An 18,471-nucleotide genomic window follows, 5' to 3' on the forward strand; every position below is an offset into this window, starting at 1 on the left:
TGCCACAGACATAGCTGATTTTGATGGTGTGTCACTGCGTGCGATGATGGCTTCTGCCAGTTTTTGTGTGGGCTTAATACCTTCACAAGAAATGATATGTCCTAGTTATTCTACTGACAGCTCAAAAAAAGAGAGATTTTTCAAGATTTTATTTGATGGCCTGGAACAGCTGCAGCAAGTTTCCTAACTTTTCTTCCATTCTGATCCCCATCACCACAATGTCATCTAGGTAATTTATGCAACCCGGAACATCGTGCAGCAGTTTCCCGTGGAACTGTTGAAAGAATACTGTGGCACTGGCCACTGTGAAAAACTAGATGTCTGAAATGAAATAATCCTTGCAGCATGTTGACTACTAGGACTTTCTGCAATTCCTCATCCTGCAGTAGTTGTAAGCAAGCTTGACAGAGATCAACTGTAGAAAAATACCTGCCTTCTGTGAGTGCAGAGAAAAGCTCATCTGTTGTCAGGATGGTAATTGTATGGGAACTGCCCATAATCTTAGTCTTTGTTTCCACAGTAACCATTGCTTGCAGACATGAGTTCAGTGATGTCCAAGGCTGTCAGTTTATGTAGCTCAATCATGGCAGCATTTCACAGGGCACGGGGCATGGATTTTGCATGGAAGAAGCAAGGGGATGCCAATATCTTTAATGTAGAGTGTGCTGTAAAGTTCTTCACTTTTCCCTGATTCCTAGAGAAAATGTCAGGATACTCCTTATTGAGGGTTTCCAAGTCCCAAAACGGTATTTATTCCAAGACCAGGGGAACCAAGTCATTGATTACATATCCAAAAGCTGAAAAAGCAGCAAGACCAAATAGATTCTCTGCATCCATGCTGTGAACAAAAAGCATGGTGAGGTGTCATACAGCATTTTTGTACATTGCCTTGGTTGTGAGCTATCCTTTGAGTGGAATGTGCTGTTTATTATATGGCACTAAGCAACAGGCTGTGGATTCAAGAGGTGGGCGCCCAACTGGAGTTATGTTTGAGTGTTTAACAGGAATGCTGAAGCGCCGGCGTCAACTTGTTTGTTGCACAAAGTGAGCAAACAGTTTCTTAGGTGACACCACGATGCTGTGACAGTTCAACAGATTCACATTAATGTCCATTAGTTCCTGTCGAGGTGCGTTTTTTTTTGTCCAGAGTGTGGCAGGGAGGCACGAGTTTCCCTTCCTTCTGGGATGCTTCACAGTGTACCTACCTGCTCGGGCAGTAGTCTCTGACGTGTTCGTAAACAATCTGGCCACAATGGAAAGAAGTTCAGTCAGGGGGCTAAAGCTTCTTTCCTTGGTTATGAAACGGAGCCGTAGTTTCACAGTGTTTGCACTCTACTGTTACCGCATTTGCTGTGTTGGCAAAGTTGAATTTCTCTCCTGGGTCTGACATGATGGCTGTCACCTCACTCCAGAATTTTAATAAATGCCCTGCGGGTTGCGAAACTTCGACCTCGAGAGTAAGGTAGACAACAAATCTTCCTGACATTTCTGTCCCTCTAACTACTATTGTAGCAATTGCTGTAGTGTGGCTTCCATTGGTATACCCAGAGTGATAGCCTGTTGTGCAATGTCCATGGTTACATAACAAACATGGAAAAAGCCCACAAATCTCACCACTTATGTTGTAATTTACGATGTAAAAAAACTCTAGACAAATCCTCCAGAACAAGAGTATTTAATGAGCTCACAGGACAGTAGTTCACAATGGATACAATGTATGGTGCAAGCCACCTGGAAACAGAGGTACAGTACAGTTCTATCAAGCATAGTAAATAGCACGATGAGCTAGAGCAGACTGGGGATGATAGTCAGATGGTGATTGTATACATGTATGGCATGTCACAGGTGGTACTGGGAGACATTGGCTGGTTTACAACGTCTAGGGGTAGCCCAGTGGGGGTTCCGAGGATTTTTGTTGACTTTCTTGTTGGTGGGATTGAAATTTGCCAATTGGAATCTTGTCCTGAAGTCAACCTTCTCTTGTACTAATCAATTACTAGTGGAATAAGTACAGAGTAGTACGCTTTCCAAAAACAATGAATTTATGAGTCGGATAACCAGATTTAGTAAAGCTTTTTAAATTGTTTGATTATGTACATGCTATTCAAAGTCTGAGTAACAACATCCACGTCTTGTGTATTTGACATGATCTCACATTAGCTCTTAATTCTTGGAAGCGCTATACCACAAAAATTCGCACAGGAGGAACTCCATAGCATAGCACTCGGTATTATAGACTCAGAGGCATATGTTTGTGGTGATGTAAGCACATCGTATGGCAATCTTGTGTCACCACACAGTGTCCCTGGAGCATCTCAAACATTAATGAATGCACAAACCAAACATAGAAAAGTATTAAATATATAAGTAACTCATTTCAACAAGTCCTATGTGTCACTTAACACAATTACTCAGTTGTTTAAAATGTCAAGCATTCTACCTATCCATTCCAAAATTATAAAATAACTCTATATCCTTAAAGGGTTACCATACTACCAATGTATCATACAAGATTACTGTGTTCTCTTTACCACTATTCTTGTATTACCAGTGTCCTGTGCTACACTGTGCTGAGTACATAGCTGTTATGTCTGGAAAATTAGTAGCATGAACAAGGTTCTTTGTGTTACCAGACAATATTCTGCATATACAGCAAAAAGGGAACATTTCCACAATCGAATAAAACTAGAAGTGACAAAGGAAATAAATTACATTCATAGTAATTGAAACCTTACAACTTTGCCATTTACGAAACATTGATGGCATTTATCAATTTTTAAAAATTACATCCTTTGGATGGCATCCTCCTGTACACATACATTCGTGAAATCTGCTCTTTAGATTCCTCATTGACCACTGCAACATCTCAGCTGGGATACTGTGTTTTGAATCCCGAATTCTCCGTTTAAACTCATCCAGGGTTCTTGGTCATGTAGTGTAGACTTTGCTCTTGAAGTAGCCCCACAGGAAAAAATCACAAACAGATAAATCTGGCGATCTAGAGGGCCAGGGAATGTTACCAAATCATGAGATCACATGCTTGCCAAACAGTTCTTGCATATGCACCACTGACCACTGTGCAGTTTGTGATGTCGCTCCGTCCTGTTGAAACCAGGCTTCTTGGGCATTTGGAAAGTTGTTCAGTGCAGGTGTAACGAAACTTCATAACATCTACACACAACGATCCGCATTGACAGTTATTGTGCATCCCTGTTCTTTTGCAAAAAAATACGGTCTGATAATCCCATGTGATGAAACACCATACTATATTGTCAGTTTACTAGCATATAAAGGGCGTTCACGAACGTCATTAGGATTAGTGTTGGCTCAGTAATGGTAGTTCAGTTTATTTGCATAACCTGTGAGTTGAAAATGTGCCTCATCTGATATCCACAACTTGCTAAGAAATTCATTGTCATTGTTTATTTTTGTTATCATTTGTTGACAGAATTGTAATTGTAACTGATAATCATTGTCCTTCAATTTTTGCACCATCTGTAGTTTGTAAGGATGAAATTTTACATCAAGATGAAGAATTCTGTGAACACTCTCTCAGGACACTCCAACCACTGCTGCTTGCTTATGAGTTGCGTGCCTTGGGCTTCGTGAGACAGACTTGCATACAACATCAATGTTCGCTGGAGAACGCACACTTCTTGGTTGTCCTGTTGGTTTTTTCGTGAGAGCCGATCCAGTCTCTTCAAAGTTATTAATCCAACATTTTATCACATTTTTCGATGGTCTGGCATCATGAAGTCCTAAATTATAAAAACATTGAACCTCCCTCTGCACTGCTACCAAAGTATCATTGTTTTTATAAAACATTTTTATGGCTAATGCATGCTGTTGTGCATTCCACTGATCCATGATTACTGAAATGGCGGACTGTTTATTAGCTAACTGTCATGTACCCACTGTGCTGCCACCTGCCCATGAGTGCCACTACTCATCTCAAACACTCCCGTTATTCTGTGTCATGCTGTATCTGTGAGGCTATTTTCTGCAGTAGCTAACTTTTGCAGGTTGCCTTTAGTGATGATAGTGATCCACAAAGCTTATATTAACAAATAATTTATCCAACAAAAATCCTGCAAGGGAATCTGAAGATGACATCATCTTTAGTTAAATGTAATGTATGTTCAATTGGATAATTTGATTGATAGATCAGTGTTTACCCCATTTTCCCGTAATGTTTATCTGTTTCTACTAAATATCTGCATAAGAAGTCGGTGATGCAGAACAGCATTCTTGTTGCCATCATTCTCCATGTGCTTCCTTTTTTTCATCTGATATACATGGCACATTTAATTTTATTGAACTCCTGGCAATTTCTCCTAACAGTTTGTCAAAATACATTACCAGTATCTATATGAGCCTTAAAGTGTATGAAGTAGGGTACCTAGAGTACTAGAAATAGTTTCATGTATCAGAATGATGTTCTGTCCAGTGGATCCCAATCATCCCAGGGATGTCAAAATCTATTTTCCATTTCTTGAGCTGCCTTTTACGAGGTACACAACCCCAGTTGTTGATCTCATGGTTCCCAATGGAATCCAACCCTCGATATCTATTTCATGAAGTTCCCTATGCAATGTTCACTTGGAAACTTGTTGATATGGAGGTGCATTCAGTGACAGCAATGATCTCAGTTGATTTTGAAGGTGATTGTCATTGACAGAATGTTATACTTGTCTCTTGTCCCTGTTGTTTAGGGTCCTTTTATGACCAGTCTTCTTACACCGTGTAAATGGGTACAAGGGACACATCATTCTTTGTGGACATGTTGGACATGCCATATTGATACACTAATAAGTTCGGCAACTTCATTGAAGGTGCTGGCCCTGCACATTTCAACATTGGCCAGTTGCACTGATTCCTCGCAACTGATTGGCTCGTGCATACCAGTTCAACTGACCATGATGATGTCAGTGGTTGGCACGTGCATACCAGTTCAACTGCCCATGATGATGTCAGTGGTGAAGAATCACATGACCACTTGGCACTCGTTCTGCGCCGTTTAAAGAGCTCCATAGCGAACAGTGTGCTCCTTTAATGGGGTGACTAATATTTTGTCTCATGAGCTTCATATTGTACAATCATCCAGCCTTGTACATTTACCTTGCATCAATGTGTTGAATATTTTGCATTTCAGCACATTCATGTCTGGCCACGGTGACTGCTGCAGTCCCCCAGATATAAACTTTTCTGACTTCTCTGTGTGGGTCCTGCGTATAAGATGGAGGGACTGTCTGTTTCAGAAAGACTGTCATCGATTTTAAAACCATTATTGTCAATTTTGGAACCAGATTCATCAAGGAGCCTCAGGATTTCTTCATCTGTCAAACTGTCCCTCATTTTATGACCAACTTTTGTGATCAAGACAGCTATGGAAACAGACAACAACCACCAATGTGCAGGAACTGATCACACCTGTGCTATGTTTTTCAAATATGTTGCACTTTGTGGAAGGAGGAACATCCGTTTAGCAGCTCTCCAAAGTACTAAAAGAGTGAACAGTGGACTTCAAGCCATCACTGCTCAGAAATAATGCCACCGTGAAGTAAGAATCAGGAAAGCCAAGCTCAGAAATTCTTCAAGTGTTGACTGTTAGGGAAATCACAATGTGCCCATAATTTCTTTGGACAGTGACCAGATTGTGGTAAAAACCTTTCCTATGTTTATACCAGTCGTATCTGAGAAATAATTTACACACACACACACACACACACACACTAATATATGTTCATATTTTAAAGTTCCTTATTGCTGTTTTAGTCTGTATGTTCAGGCTAATCTCAGGAACTACACTAGGGATTTTTATAAGGTTTCCACAAATAGTTAGCCAGATTGACAAGGAAGGTTTGTGTATATAATTAATGTTGATTAAATTGGCTCAACTGATATGAATTAAAGTCCACATCACTGTGAAAATGAAGCCACTGCTATCTGTCACTGAGTACTAGTTGAACATCCATACTTATTATTGATGTGTGGCAGTGGGTGCTCATACCAGTGTTATGTGGCAGAGGGTGCTTCGTACCCATGTGTGGTAGAGGCTGCTTTGTACAATTGCTGTGGGGTAGAGAGTGCTTCTTACCAATTAAATGGCTGAAGGTGCTTCGTGGAATGTAGTTTGTGCTGAGCGGGCACTTGAGTGGCTGTAGCTTCTGCCAGACTTTGTTGCAGTTGTACGTACCACATGTATTGATGCCGAAGTCGGGCACTCGGCAAGTGCCCTTAGCTAACACCAAAGTGACACTGCAGTCAGGCATGCTGGATGGTGTGATAGCTTGCAGCTCATATCATTGCCCCAAAATGTCACACCAAATGTCAAATATGGAACAGGTAACATTTGTGCCTCCTGAGAACTTTGTGAGAGCGCACTGATTAAATCATTTAAGTTATATGGAAGTGATGATCAGTTATGTAATGCTGTTCACTGAAATTTAATCATAACTCTACGCAGTGAACCATAATTAAAATTACCGCTGTACCATACAAGGCAGGGCTGGTGTCATATCAGTACCTTCTGCCTTACTCCTCTTTGCCATATAACAAAACTGTTTGTTATAATCTGTTCATTTTTGAAAATAAGCGTTTTGAGATGCAAATTCTGCAGTGACAGGCTTGAAAAAGACAGTTTGACAACTAAAGTATCTACATAAGGGGGGAAAAGTTAGTGCAAGTAAAACTATTTTGCAGTGATTGTTCTTGCTCTATTAATTTTGAGATGAAAGATTTTGAGGCAGTGCTTAACCACTCACTTTCAACAAAATGTAAATATAACTTTGATATTAAATGTGGACTGCAGAAGTTATATTTAGAACTCTCAGATAAAATGCAACTTTCACGTTTGGTAGGTGTGCGAACAATACAGGTATTGTTCAATTGTTCAGTCACTACTGAATTGATCTGGACAGTGAAATCATTGATTTTCAATTACTGCGTGAATTCATCAGACTTTTTTAAATGATGATCCCTGACAGTGTTCCCAAACATTTTCACTTTCATCTAAGAAAATGAGATACCCAATAACTGATGAACTGGCACTATATTTGTGGGAACATTTGTTAAAAGAAGCATCTTCATCATATTAAACATTGTGTTTCAATGAAACTACCAGTATTAAAGACAAAAAAGAATTACAAACAACCTTTACATTTTGGTCAGATAGTAGGTATGGAATAACAGTGGGTCATCTAAGAACTTTCTTTACCAGCAAAGCAGATAGTGAAACATTTTCTGAAGCCAATTTGTCCACAAATAATGTTGTATGCTGGGATCAGATGGACCTAATGTCAGTAAAAAATGTTTAGGTTTTTAGATAGTGATGTCCAAGAGACCCAAGGCAGATAATTTATAAACATTGGAACTTCCAACATTTGTACAATGCATAATACCTATGTAAAGCCTTGGGGTATTTATGTGAAGAAGCATCAGAATTTCTGGCCAATATGTACAGTTATTTTTGCAGTTTGCTGGGAAGAATTTGAAGGAATTCAGTCTAACATTTTACGTCACAAGTTTTGAGGCACACAATAACAAGGTGGCTTACTTTAGTACCTTCAGCCAATGGGATTTTGTAACAGTGGGACGGCAGTCAGTATTATTTTCTTAAGCACATACTCATAAAAAAGAATTCTGCTACTCTTCAGTCCAAATCTTGCAATCCCATTTGACTGCCTTAGAAAAACCTTCAATGAAAGTGAAACTTCATTTCATTATTTCAGTTGCAGAACTATTGACAAACTTCACATAGTGTTTTCTAAACTGAATACCTTTGATTCAAATGTTGCGTACAGACTTAGAAAATTTATTTTAAAAAGCCTTTTTGGCTCATGTTTTGAATGTTTCCGCTTTGAGAAAAATTGAGAGTATTTTTCAAGTTCTTCATGATGAACACTACATTGGATAATCTACTTCCTTTCAAATGACTAGCTGTTAGAAGACAGGTAATCAAAGAGCTTAGTAAACTGGAAGAATGTGACAAGTTGTGGTTTCTAAAGCATGCCCAAAAACATTACAGTGCTGCTTGTAACCATGTAATGAAAAAGATGGGTTTATCAAGTGTACCACTGAAAATTTTTGAGTTCGTAGATGCCAGAAAAAGAATGAAGAGCAGAAGCTGCAGCCGCACAAGGCTGCAAAAATGATGCCATTCAATGTGTGGCAAGATTACTTATTAGACGAGTGGAAGGCTCTACAGTTTGGAAAAGCTGACACAGCTTTATATAACAAAGGTGTTGACAATTACTGAAAGCAGTACTTCTCAAACAGAGACTAATCACCCATAGAGTGAAAGTATCCAAATGTTTCAAAACAATTTTAAAGGCAGCAAAATTGTCCCAGGGTATGCTTGAATCATGAAAATAGAAGAAACAGTGAAAGAAAGAAAGGTGGGAACCATCCACGTAAATCTTGAGAAAAGAAAATCTAGTATCGTTACTTCAATTTTAGAGTTCTGTGCCTCAGTCTGTAAAAATTGAATCCTTATAGGATCATTTTGTTGACTGTCTGTCTGTCTGTCTGTGTGTCTGTCTGACTATTAAGAACCCTTTTTCTCAGGAACAAATAGACTTATCAAGTTCAAATTTGTATCATGAATCAAGGTCTATGGTTGCTTGGTGATTTAAAGATTTTAAGCTTCTAAGTTAGTACAATCAAAAGATACAGCCAATAATGTCACATATTTTGAGGCTCAAAAACTCTCTCATCAAAACCTATAGCGTGCTTCCTGTTGACCTTGAATCATGAAATTTGTTAAGAAGCAAGGTTTCACAGAGCAGGTAAAAGGGAAAGATCCAAAATTTTTAGTCTGTAATTAATAACACACAAAAAAGATTGCTTTTGTCATTTGTTACCTGATTTCCAGTGTGAAACTGAAGCATTCTTGAAAGTCTTGGAATCTGTAGGATTGAAATCTTGTCAGTATCAATATTGATATCAGGCAAAATCATCAAAATGCTTGATTCCTAGAATGATTAAACAGTCTCTATAAATAACTATAAATAACTAAGTTTGTATGGAACCCTCAGTGTGAGTCCTTGCATCAGCACAGTTTTATTTGCTACCTGTCTCAAGAAGTAGTAATCCATATATATTTTGTTAATCTTTTTCCAGTTTTGAAGTATAGAATGTCATTTGTTGTAAAAATGTCATGTAGATTTTCTATGTAAATTAAGATTACCAATTTTCAAATTACCAAACCCTAATTACCAATGTACCTGCATATATTAATAAATTTGTATGAAGGGGAAAAAAAGACCATACCCCTCTAGGATCATAAAAGGGCAATTTTCTTTGGTGTTATCTGACTTTCTGGATAGAGGATTATCAAAAACTGAAAGAATTCATTTGTGCCGTATCTATTAATGAAGTAACCACCTTTTCAAATATTTTTTCATCTTTTTCCCAAGTACCACCGTGGGTCCTCATCCTGTATATGCCACAGTATGCCATTAATAACATAACATCACTCTGGAACCTTAGACTGTCATAACGTGGCACGAATAATTAGCCCGAGAATACATTAATGAGCGCAGCCACCCAATGACAATGACAGATTCTTAACCATCTTGCTACACAGTGCAAACCAAATGCGCATGTCAAGCAACAATCAACATTACTCTGAAATACTAGAACAGCTGAACCACCTGTGTCAGCAGCAATATGACACATACTCTGCAGTGACACCAATCAAGGAGCTTATAAAAAGTTTCACGAGATGTAACTAACAAATATTCTAACGTGGGGGGTACAGGATCCTCACACATCCCTGGACCTCAGAAATTTGACAACATGAACTTTCAGGAGGAATTAATCAAAAGAGAAGGGTACCAATAAGTATGAGGTACATTCAGATGAAACCTGGTCAGTGTGTCTACCTTTGCCTTACAAGTAAGGTGTCACCATGTAACTGCGGTTATGGTGGCGCCATCTGTTGGTAGGGAGATTGACTCGTGCACACCATATGATGATGCATAGCACCAGTGTGGTTTCACCCCGAAGAGAATGTGGTCTCACAAGTTATTGTGCACTACCGAACATGCAGGCTAGTAAGTAGGAACAACGAGGAGTGATTCTTCAATTTTTTGGCAGCGGAAGGGAGTTGGAGGCCGTGAAATGTATCAATGGATGAAGACTGTGTCCGATGAGTACAGTCTGAGTCATTCAAGTGGTGCAGAATGGTGCAAATGATTCCTTGATGAGCATGAGTCACTGGAAGATGATGCTTGTCCTGGGCAGGCTCATCGTGTCATCACATCAGAAATGGTTGCAGAAGTGAATGCTTTAGTCTTGGACAGCCGCAGAATCACTATGGACGAGATCCATCAGTTACTGGGTATTAGCGTGGGCAGTGGACAACAAAGTCGAATCCAGGCCTGGATCCGACAGCAGTCTACTAGCTTCGTCACGGATGGAATCAACTGGTTAGTGTCGCAATGGGATGAATGTGCCAAGAGTTTTAGCAACTATTTTTGAGTATGTGTACAGTGTATAACTACATTTTTGAGTTAGTAAAATCATTACTGTTACTTTACACTATTGACCGGATTTCATTTGAATGCTGCTTATAGGAAAGAAGCCATAGTCCAATATTAGATGATGCTAAATTAACAGCCAAATTGATTGTATACTTATTACAAATATCACTTCATGAAAACATGACATCAAAAGACATGTACAAAATGATAACTCTGAAAAATCTCCAAAATGTGATGCTGAAGGAAATGTTGAGAAATGACAAAAAATACAATTATGTACAGAATTTGTTCATCATCTAGAACCCCAGTAATTAATATGAAGTTAATTATTAATTAATAGGAATGTTTTAGTAGAACTGTTGTAAACTGTCTCTTCACAAAAACAAATGCTTTATTAAACTTGTAAGAAATGTTATTTATGTGATGTAATTAACAAAATGAGTAAGAGATGTATCTGAAATTAACCCTTTGTCTACTAACTGCAACATAGCATAGAATTTTCTTTTCTGCAATTTGATTTTTAATGTCTTCCACAGAAGGAGGTAATACCTTTAAATCAGCATGATCGCCTTTCTTTAAATAGAATTCATTACATTTAGAAAATTATATCCTCAGAGAAGTACAGTTTATTATCAAAGTCATGTAGGAAAACCAATCATGCCATGCATGAAAAGCACACACCAGATTCATTATCTTTCATAATTAATTACATAAAGGTTAACAGTTAGTCATGTTAGAAATGAAGAAAGAAAATTATTAAGAGTCAGAGATAAATTTGTGGCATACAGTTTACATAAGTAAATGTATGTTTGCACATAAATACGTCAACATTTTGTATATCTAGATGTAAACATATTTAATATTGCATTATTTAATTTGAAACGCTCGCTTCACTTGTGAGTAATCTGCTTTGTAAAAACCCTATCCGGCAAGTAATGCATCATATGTAATCGAAGGCTTGTGGTATTGCCATGCCTCATATTTATCTGTTGATAAACAACCTGCTTTCATGTTTCTCGGAGATGGTCGACATGGTGCATCTTGTTCTGCACAATGCTGATTGGAAGTACTGCTTGGCAGAAGAACACAAACTCCTTGGATCATGTAAAGTGATGTCAAGTTTTTCCCACATGCCACCATTTTGCATAAGCGATGACATAACATTATGCATTGGCATTGCCAGAACAGAAAGAAGACAAATGGCAGAATCAGTCCAAAAGTGAAACTGCCTTTGCCCATGCTGTTGAACATGTAAATAATCACATGCAAAAAATAATTTGAAACAGTGCAACAACTCACTTACAAAAATACTAATGAATTTCTACACAAGTTAGTTTTAAAAGATGTCATGAGCTGTTATCACTCAACAGTAAGCGTGAAGTTTCTTCCTCTTCCCTTTCAAGTCAGTATTTCTGCAACTAGCATACAGTCCTACTCTTTCTCTTCTTTTCACACTGTTTTTTGATCTACTGTTCAACCTAAATTTTTCCTCCACAATTGTTACTGATTTCCAATCATGATCCTTGGCTTTCTCATTGTAGCTTATTAAATTATGTATGTTGTTCTGCTGGTCCATGGGTAAATACTCACTTGAGAATGTAGTGTTGATCTCTGCAGATACCATAACATTTTCCATGCCTAATTTTCCTGCTATGTTGTCACCAACATACATTTATATCAGAATTGTTTTAGACACATGACCTTTGCGTATCAAGAGTGGCATCATGAATGAAATTAATTGAGACTGAACTTCAGCCACCTCATCTTCTGTCTATTCACTGTGTTGTTTACAATCCTGAGTATGCTCACAATGTTCAATTTTTGTCAATCTTATAAGATTTTTTTCCAATCCATGGATAGCTCTTGTGTATTACTTTTTGATTTAACATTGTGTTTGAATCTGCTCTCAATTGCTGACTGAACTGCTGAATGATTATCTGCTCTCAGTTTTTGATTATCTTCCTTCAACAGTTGCTAAGTATCATATAGTTTTCTTTATTAAAATAATGGCTATTTGCCTTCAAATCTGCACTCAGTTTTCATAATAATTGCATTAATGCTGCCTCCTTTCATACATTACCAACATGATTGTTGTCAGTCACTGCATCTTGTGATCCAATGTCTAAGTACAAATTTCAGCTTGCCTCCACAATTTGAAGTATGTTAATTAGTCCCAATTCATTAATAAATCTATGTCAGTCCAATGTTGTTTCAAAAATCAAGGTGGCACTGAGAATTCCAAATTTCCTCACTAATTAGTTGATGTGGCAATAGGGCTTTGGATCGAAGATCGTTAGAGGATGCGATGTCTTAGTCACCAGTCTCCATATACAAGTGTACTGTCAAGGCTGGTGTTCCATATCAATAGCTGCTGCTTCACTCCTTTATGTACTTTCATTTTTAATAACAATTATTAGTGGATCACATGCTATATGATGTATTACCGAAGTGGTTATTATTTTCAAAACAATTTTAACTACAGTCAGTTTTAGCAACACCCTGTATGCCACAGTACAACATTTAATCACTTCACACTAAAACCTTAAGAGCTTCAAAACGTGGCATGTATAATTAGCCCAAGAATACATTAATGAACACAGCTACCAAACAACAATGACAGACTCTGACCACCTCACTATACAATACTACAGCATGCGCATGCAAGAAGCACCAGTCACTAGATCAGAAAGTATTGACAGTGGGGAAAGATTAAAATACCATATATGGCTAAACTGGTGGTAGCTGCAATAATATAACACATACTCTGTAGTGATAGTAATCAATAATCTTACAAAAATTTTTACAAGATAATAGCAAACACTATCACGTGGGAGGATGTGGCATCCTTACAGCCAGACAAGATGTCCAGCCATAGATACTTTGCTACCCTTGCAAAGCTGGGGTGGGTCTCTCTCTCTCTCTCTCTCTCTCTCTCTCTCTCTCTCTGTGTGTGTGTGTGTGTGTGTGTGTGTGTGTGTGTGTGTGTGTGTGTGTGTGTTTTAGTTAGTTAGTAGTTACTTAGTGCTACTGGATTTTTATTTTTTATTACATTTTCACAACGTTATGTTGCAAGAATGATCTTTTAGGATTTGCATATCTTTCCACAGCTTTAAGAATTGTAACATGGTGTAGAAAAAGAAAAAAGGGACAGTTATCATAGAAATTGGCATTTGTTTCAGGCAGGTGTGTGAAACAGTTACATGGTTGTTTTCTGAATCAATGATTTATTACTACATTCAGATTATCAGTAAAGCATGGTGGCCTAATGACAAACTCATTGCTCCTTCATCACCAAAAACAGAAGAGCAAAAACTGGAAACAAGGTAGGTGATCCCTGTTTTTCTGAATGAAGATTTGTCCAGATTTCTGCTAATAAAATAATCCAAATTAGGCTAGTAGAAATTGATAAACAGATAATGAGTTTTGAAGGTTTTTAAAAAATTGTTGAAGCCTATTAAGATTTGTGCTGAAGTTTTATTATTACTGATTTGATGTCTCGCAGCTTCATTTTAGTCATTTAAATAAGAAACTCATGGCTATAGAAAATGGTGCAAAATATTTTTTTTATTGAATTGATTTTCATTTTATTCTTGCTGACAGTGAAGCATAATTGTTTTTTAAGTAATTGGTATTTATTTACTAATTCTCATAAGTCATGAATTTCAATCTGAAGGAAAATTAAATCCCATCAAAGACTTGAATAAACACAGTATTACCGAGTGAGGTGGTGCGGTGGTTAGCACACTGGACTCGCATTTGGGAGGACGACGGTTCCATCCCGCATCCGGCCATCCTGATTTAGGTTTTCCGTGATTTCCCTAAATCGATTCAAGCAAATGCTGGGATGGTTCCTTTGAAAGGGCATGGCCGACTTCCTTCCCCATCCTTCCCTAATCTGATGAGTCCGATGACCCCGTAGTTTGGTCCCCCCCCCCCCCCTCCCCCACTCCAAATCAACCCAACCCAACCTAAATACAGTATTAGACCAGAAACAGAAGAGATGTTCAAATATAAAGACATGTGTTGCAGTTTAACCAATATGCATTTATACAGTCATACCTAATCAGCTGGAAGGCTTCTCTTTAGGTAAGTGTTCTTAAAGAAAAGCACTGATGATTTTTTTACAGCTGTAAGCAAGGTGGTCAGCAGATTGAGCTACATCTTGTATTGGTTTACAGTTGTTGCTTGCCATGTATCTGAACAGCTACGTAAAAGAGGCCTTCCACCTGATCGTGATGTAGCTGTTGAGACCCATGACATACTGCAATATTTTTGTTCAAATTAGCAACTACAATAATCAAAATACAGTGTTGCAGGTCCTCCACTTGCCCCCAAAGGTGTAATGATAAGAAATAGAACTGAACTAAAAGTAACACAGATAGTGCAAGCACTGGACAAGGTTGATGTTGGGAAGGAAAGTGTCTCTGGCATTGCTAATTGAATCATCCTGACAGTCACTTAATATGATTTACAGATACAAAAGAAAACTTTAGGATTGACATGTGTGATTTGAACTGAAGGCCCATAGAATAAGAGCTGTGTATGTCAAACACAATTACCCTTGAAATTCATTAGCCCATTGTATGATGCAAGCAAACTAGTTGTATTAGAAGGCATAGACTGCAAACTGTTAGAAAAATGATTGTTTTAAACTTTCCACAATTCAATTTTATAACTAGCTATTTGCATAACAATGTTATTGCAAGAGATGTACCATGGGATTTGAATGCTGATGCATATGGACCAGACAAAGCATTTTGTTATTTCTTTTTCATTTCAAATTTTATATTCTATTTTATGTACCATGAAAAGATCCATTTGTTGTGGAGTAAACAGTAAAATTGTCTCTGTCATGGAAATGCAAGAGAATACTGAAAAATAAAGCCTCTGAATTTTTATATGAAAACTCTTAAAGCTTTTTAAGTAAAGCAAACCTTATAGCTTTTTAAATAAAGCAAACCTTATTAACTTTTTACATCTTTGTTCTTCATGTTTACATATTTGCAGCCCTCTGCCACTAGAGGGCTTCAACTTGTAGCTTGTAACATGGCAGTGTGTAACAGTGTCAGTATGTGAAAAGCAGCGGGCTGTAATCGAGTTTCAAATTTGAAAAGTTTGTCCACACAGGAAGCACCTCTCCTTCAGCATGACAATAACAGACAATACACAAGCACTGCAACATCCTGAACAATCTGACGCCTTGGGTTCACTGTCATCAATCATCGTCCATGCAGTTCCAACTTTGACCCATCCAATTCGCATCTGTTTCCAAAAGTTAAGTGATGTCTTTGAGGACTTTACTTTGATAGTGATTAAGCAGTGCAAGCAGAGGTGAGGTTGCAGCTCCATCAACAAAGTGAAACATTCTGGATAATGGTATCAACAAACTGTCCCTTGTTGTGAGAATGTGTTCAGCACCATGGTGACTGTGTTGAGAAATAAATATGTAGGCTGGAAGAATAAAGGTATAAAGTTTGTTTTATTTAAATGTTTTAAGAGTTTTCACATAAAAGATTCAGAGGAAGTACTTTTCAGCATATCTTTAAAATTTCTACAGTGCCAGTCATAAAAACAATAAATGCAACACATCAAGTTGCTACATGTGGCAGCAATAGTGTGTGGTAACATAATTAACTATTTTCTTATGTTAGATCTGCAGCGCGGGAGGAGCTCTTGAACAATATTCCAGATTTCCTTAGTACGTTAGTTGGGCAACAGTGTGCACAAAGAGGAATGTCAAGAGTTTTTGAAGCACTGCAGGACCAACGGCTCAACAAAAAACTCTTTTACGTATGTAATCCTTTGTTTTCATATTTTTTTGATTTACTTATCACTGTTCATATTTAATTTTCAATTCAGACAGTATTCTCCCATATATGGTAAAATTACAAACTACATATGTAACAGAAATTTGGTATGAATGAAACGAGATGATGAAAGGGCAGCAAGGAGAGACGAGAGACAAGAAATCATTGAATGATTAAGAAGACAGATCTCCTACTTTCAATTTTTATGTTAAGTATGAGCCATATTTGAAAAGAAAGAGCCATTAGCTTATATTTAAATATAGACAGCTGAACAAAGTTGCACAGTTGAAGTGCCATCTATTTGTTGCTTCCAGAGCCACAGAAGTCATTGTTTTGATTCAGTAGTTGTTTTAACTGAGGATGATAGCAGACAAAATTGGCTTCAAAAATCATTGTTCCCATGTGCTGTACGTGCTGTGATGTGATTTTTGTGTGAAAAAGATTTATAGGTGCTCCCATCCATTAGTTGTTGTGCCTAGTTTATTAATTTACGGTAATGAGTTAGACAATAGTGTCGAAGATGACAAATGTTCATGGTGAAAAGCAGAGTGGCAGGCCCCATATCCTAAACAAAAATGTCATGCAATGGACAAAAGAATACACTCTGGTAAACAATTTACAATCGCTGCTCTGGAAGATGAATTTATTCATTGTTGATGCACCACTATTTGCACAGTTGTTATGTAACAGATTTGATATTGCATGTTGCATACCGAAAATTTATACATTATCTCTCTCTCTCTCTCTCTCTCTCTAACTAACTAACTAACTATTGAAAACCTTGTTAGTGACATTAATATCAGTTTATTTTTGTGTCTGATTAGTACTTTTCTGTTTAGTCTGTGGCTCTTCTATAACAGCTAGTATTTTATGACCAAATTACCTAATTTCTTTTACAAATTTTACTTTCTTGTAAAGTGAGTGTCATCTGTTAATTATTTGTATTTTTTTTTTCAGGACATTTTTGAGGTAGTTGTGCATGAACTATGCCCAGAGTGGAAGCAACAGTAACATATGTGGAGCCCAAAAGAGAGATGAAGTTTTAAAACATTTTATTTACATTCCTATGTGCCATGACAGGGATTTTTTGTGTATTTATGTCTAGATAGTGGAAAAGATATTTTTATTATACAAATAATTTATTGAACTATGCTGCCAAAGAACACTAGTGAGTGTTTTATGTACAATAAATTATTATTGTTACATTTATTGAATGTTAATATTATGTTTGTTTTCTTTGTTATTGAAAACTGTGAATCCTTATCCTAGTTATCAGCAGTTGTCACCATCACCATCCTCATCAGAAAAATATGAGCCACCTGTCTATCTTGTGACAACTGTTTAATGTATATTTACTTTAGAGAAAAGTGTAAATTGGCGAGGATCGTTAAGGTTAACAAATGTTAGGAAAAAGACAAGAGCGACAATTATTTGGGCCTTTTTGCGGTTTGGTGTATTATTGTTTAGTTTTTTCCCCCGCATTTGTTGAAGAGCTGTGCCCATCAGCTGCCAGGCACTGTGACAAAATTAGACTTTGTTATGCTGTATGGTGTATAGTGGAAAAGTTTTCATTCAGTGATTCCTTCACTGTGTTTCAAGGATCCCAGCAAGGAGGAGAACCTTCAGGTAGGTGAAACGAGCCAAGGTATATGTTAACATGAGACAGACATCATATAAATGCAATCTGTGTTCAATAAACCATGGCTATACTGCTTAATGCTGTTCACTTCTACGCCGTTTAAATTTATAAATGTTATTTCTGTAAGAACATGCAAAACAGATCATAGAGGATGCTCCATTGAACAGTTTGAGGTACCTTGGCTCGGAGAACCCAGCTTAAGGAGTTAATATTAGTAAAATCACATTACTGTGTACTTTCTTATTACATTAGTTACATTTAACTGTAAATACCACCATTGACACAATGAATGTACCATGTGTACTGTATCTTACAAAATGTGCTGAAACGGGCAGCCATCAACCTCAATGCAAGCATGACATTGGTGAACAAGATTCTGATTCATCCTCCTCTTCAAAATCTGATGTGGGAGTGGTTCGCATGTTTCCAGATCCCTCGTATTTTCTTTCCAATGAATCAGTCTCCTGCATTCACTGATTGAGAGAAATAAACACTCGTCTTGATGGATGATGCCTGTTAGGAAATTGTTCCCTGTACAGCC

General features: G+C 37.5%; 1 protein-coding gene across 1 annotated transcript in view; it reads left to right on the plus strand.

The window, feature by feature from the left end:
- The window catches only part of LOC126354326 (sorting nexin-25), a 175,027-nt gene extending 157,514 nt beyond the window's left edge, over window positions 1-17,513 (plus strand). Inside the window, exons 17-19 of the mRNA XM_050003887.1 lie at window positions 13,664-13,807; window positions 16,136-16,274; window positions 17,249-17,513. Of these exons, the coding sequence (XP_049859844.1) occupies window positions 13,664-13,807; window positions 16,136-16,274; window positions 17,249-17,302 (337 nt within the window). The 3' untranslated portion in view covers window positions 17,303-17,513. The remainder of the gene's footprint in view (window positions 1-13,663; window positions 13,808-16,135; window positions 16,275-17,248) is intronic.
- The last annotated feature ends 958 nt before the right edge of the window (window positions 17,514-18,471 follow it).

Source organism: Schistocerca gregaria, chromosome 3, assembly GCF_023897955.1.
Source record: "Schistocerca gregaria isolate iqSchGreg1 chromosome 3, iqSchGreg1.2, whole genome shotgun sequence".
In the NCBI taxonomy this organism is placed as follows: domain Eukaryota; kingdom Metazoa; phylum Arthropoda; class Insecta; order Orthoptera; family Acrididae; genus Schistocerca; species Schistocerca gregaria.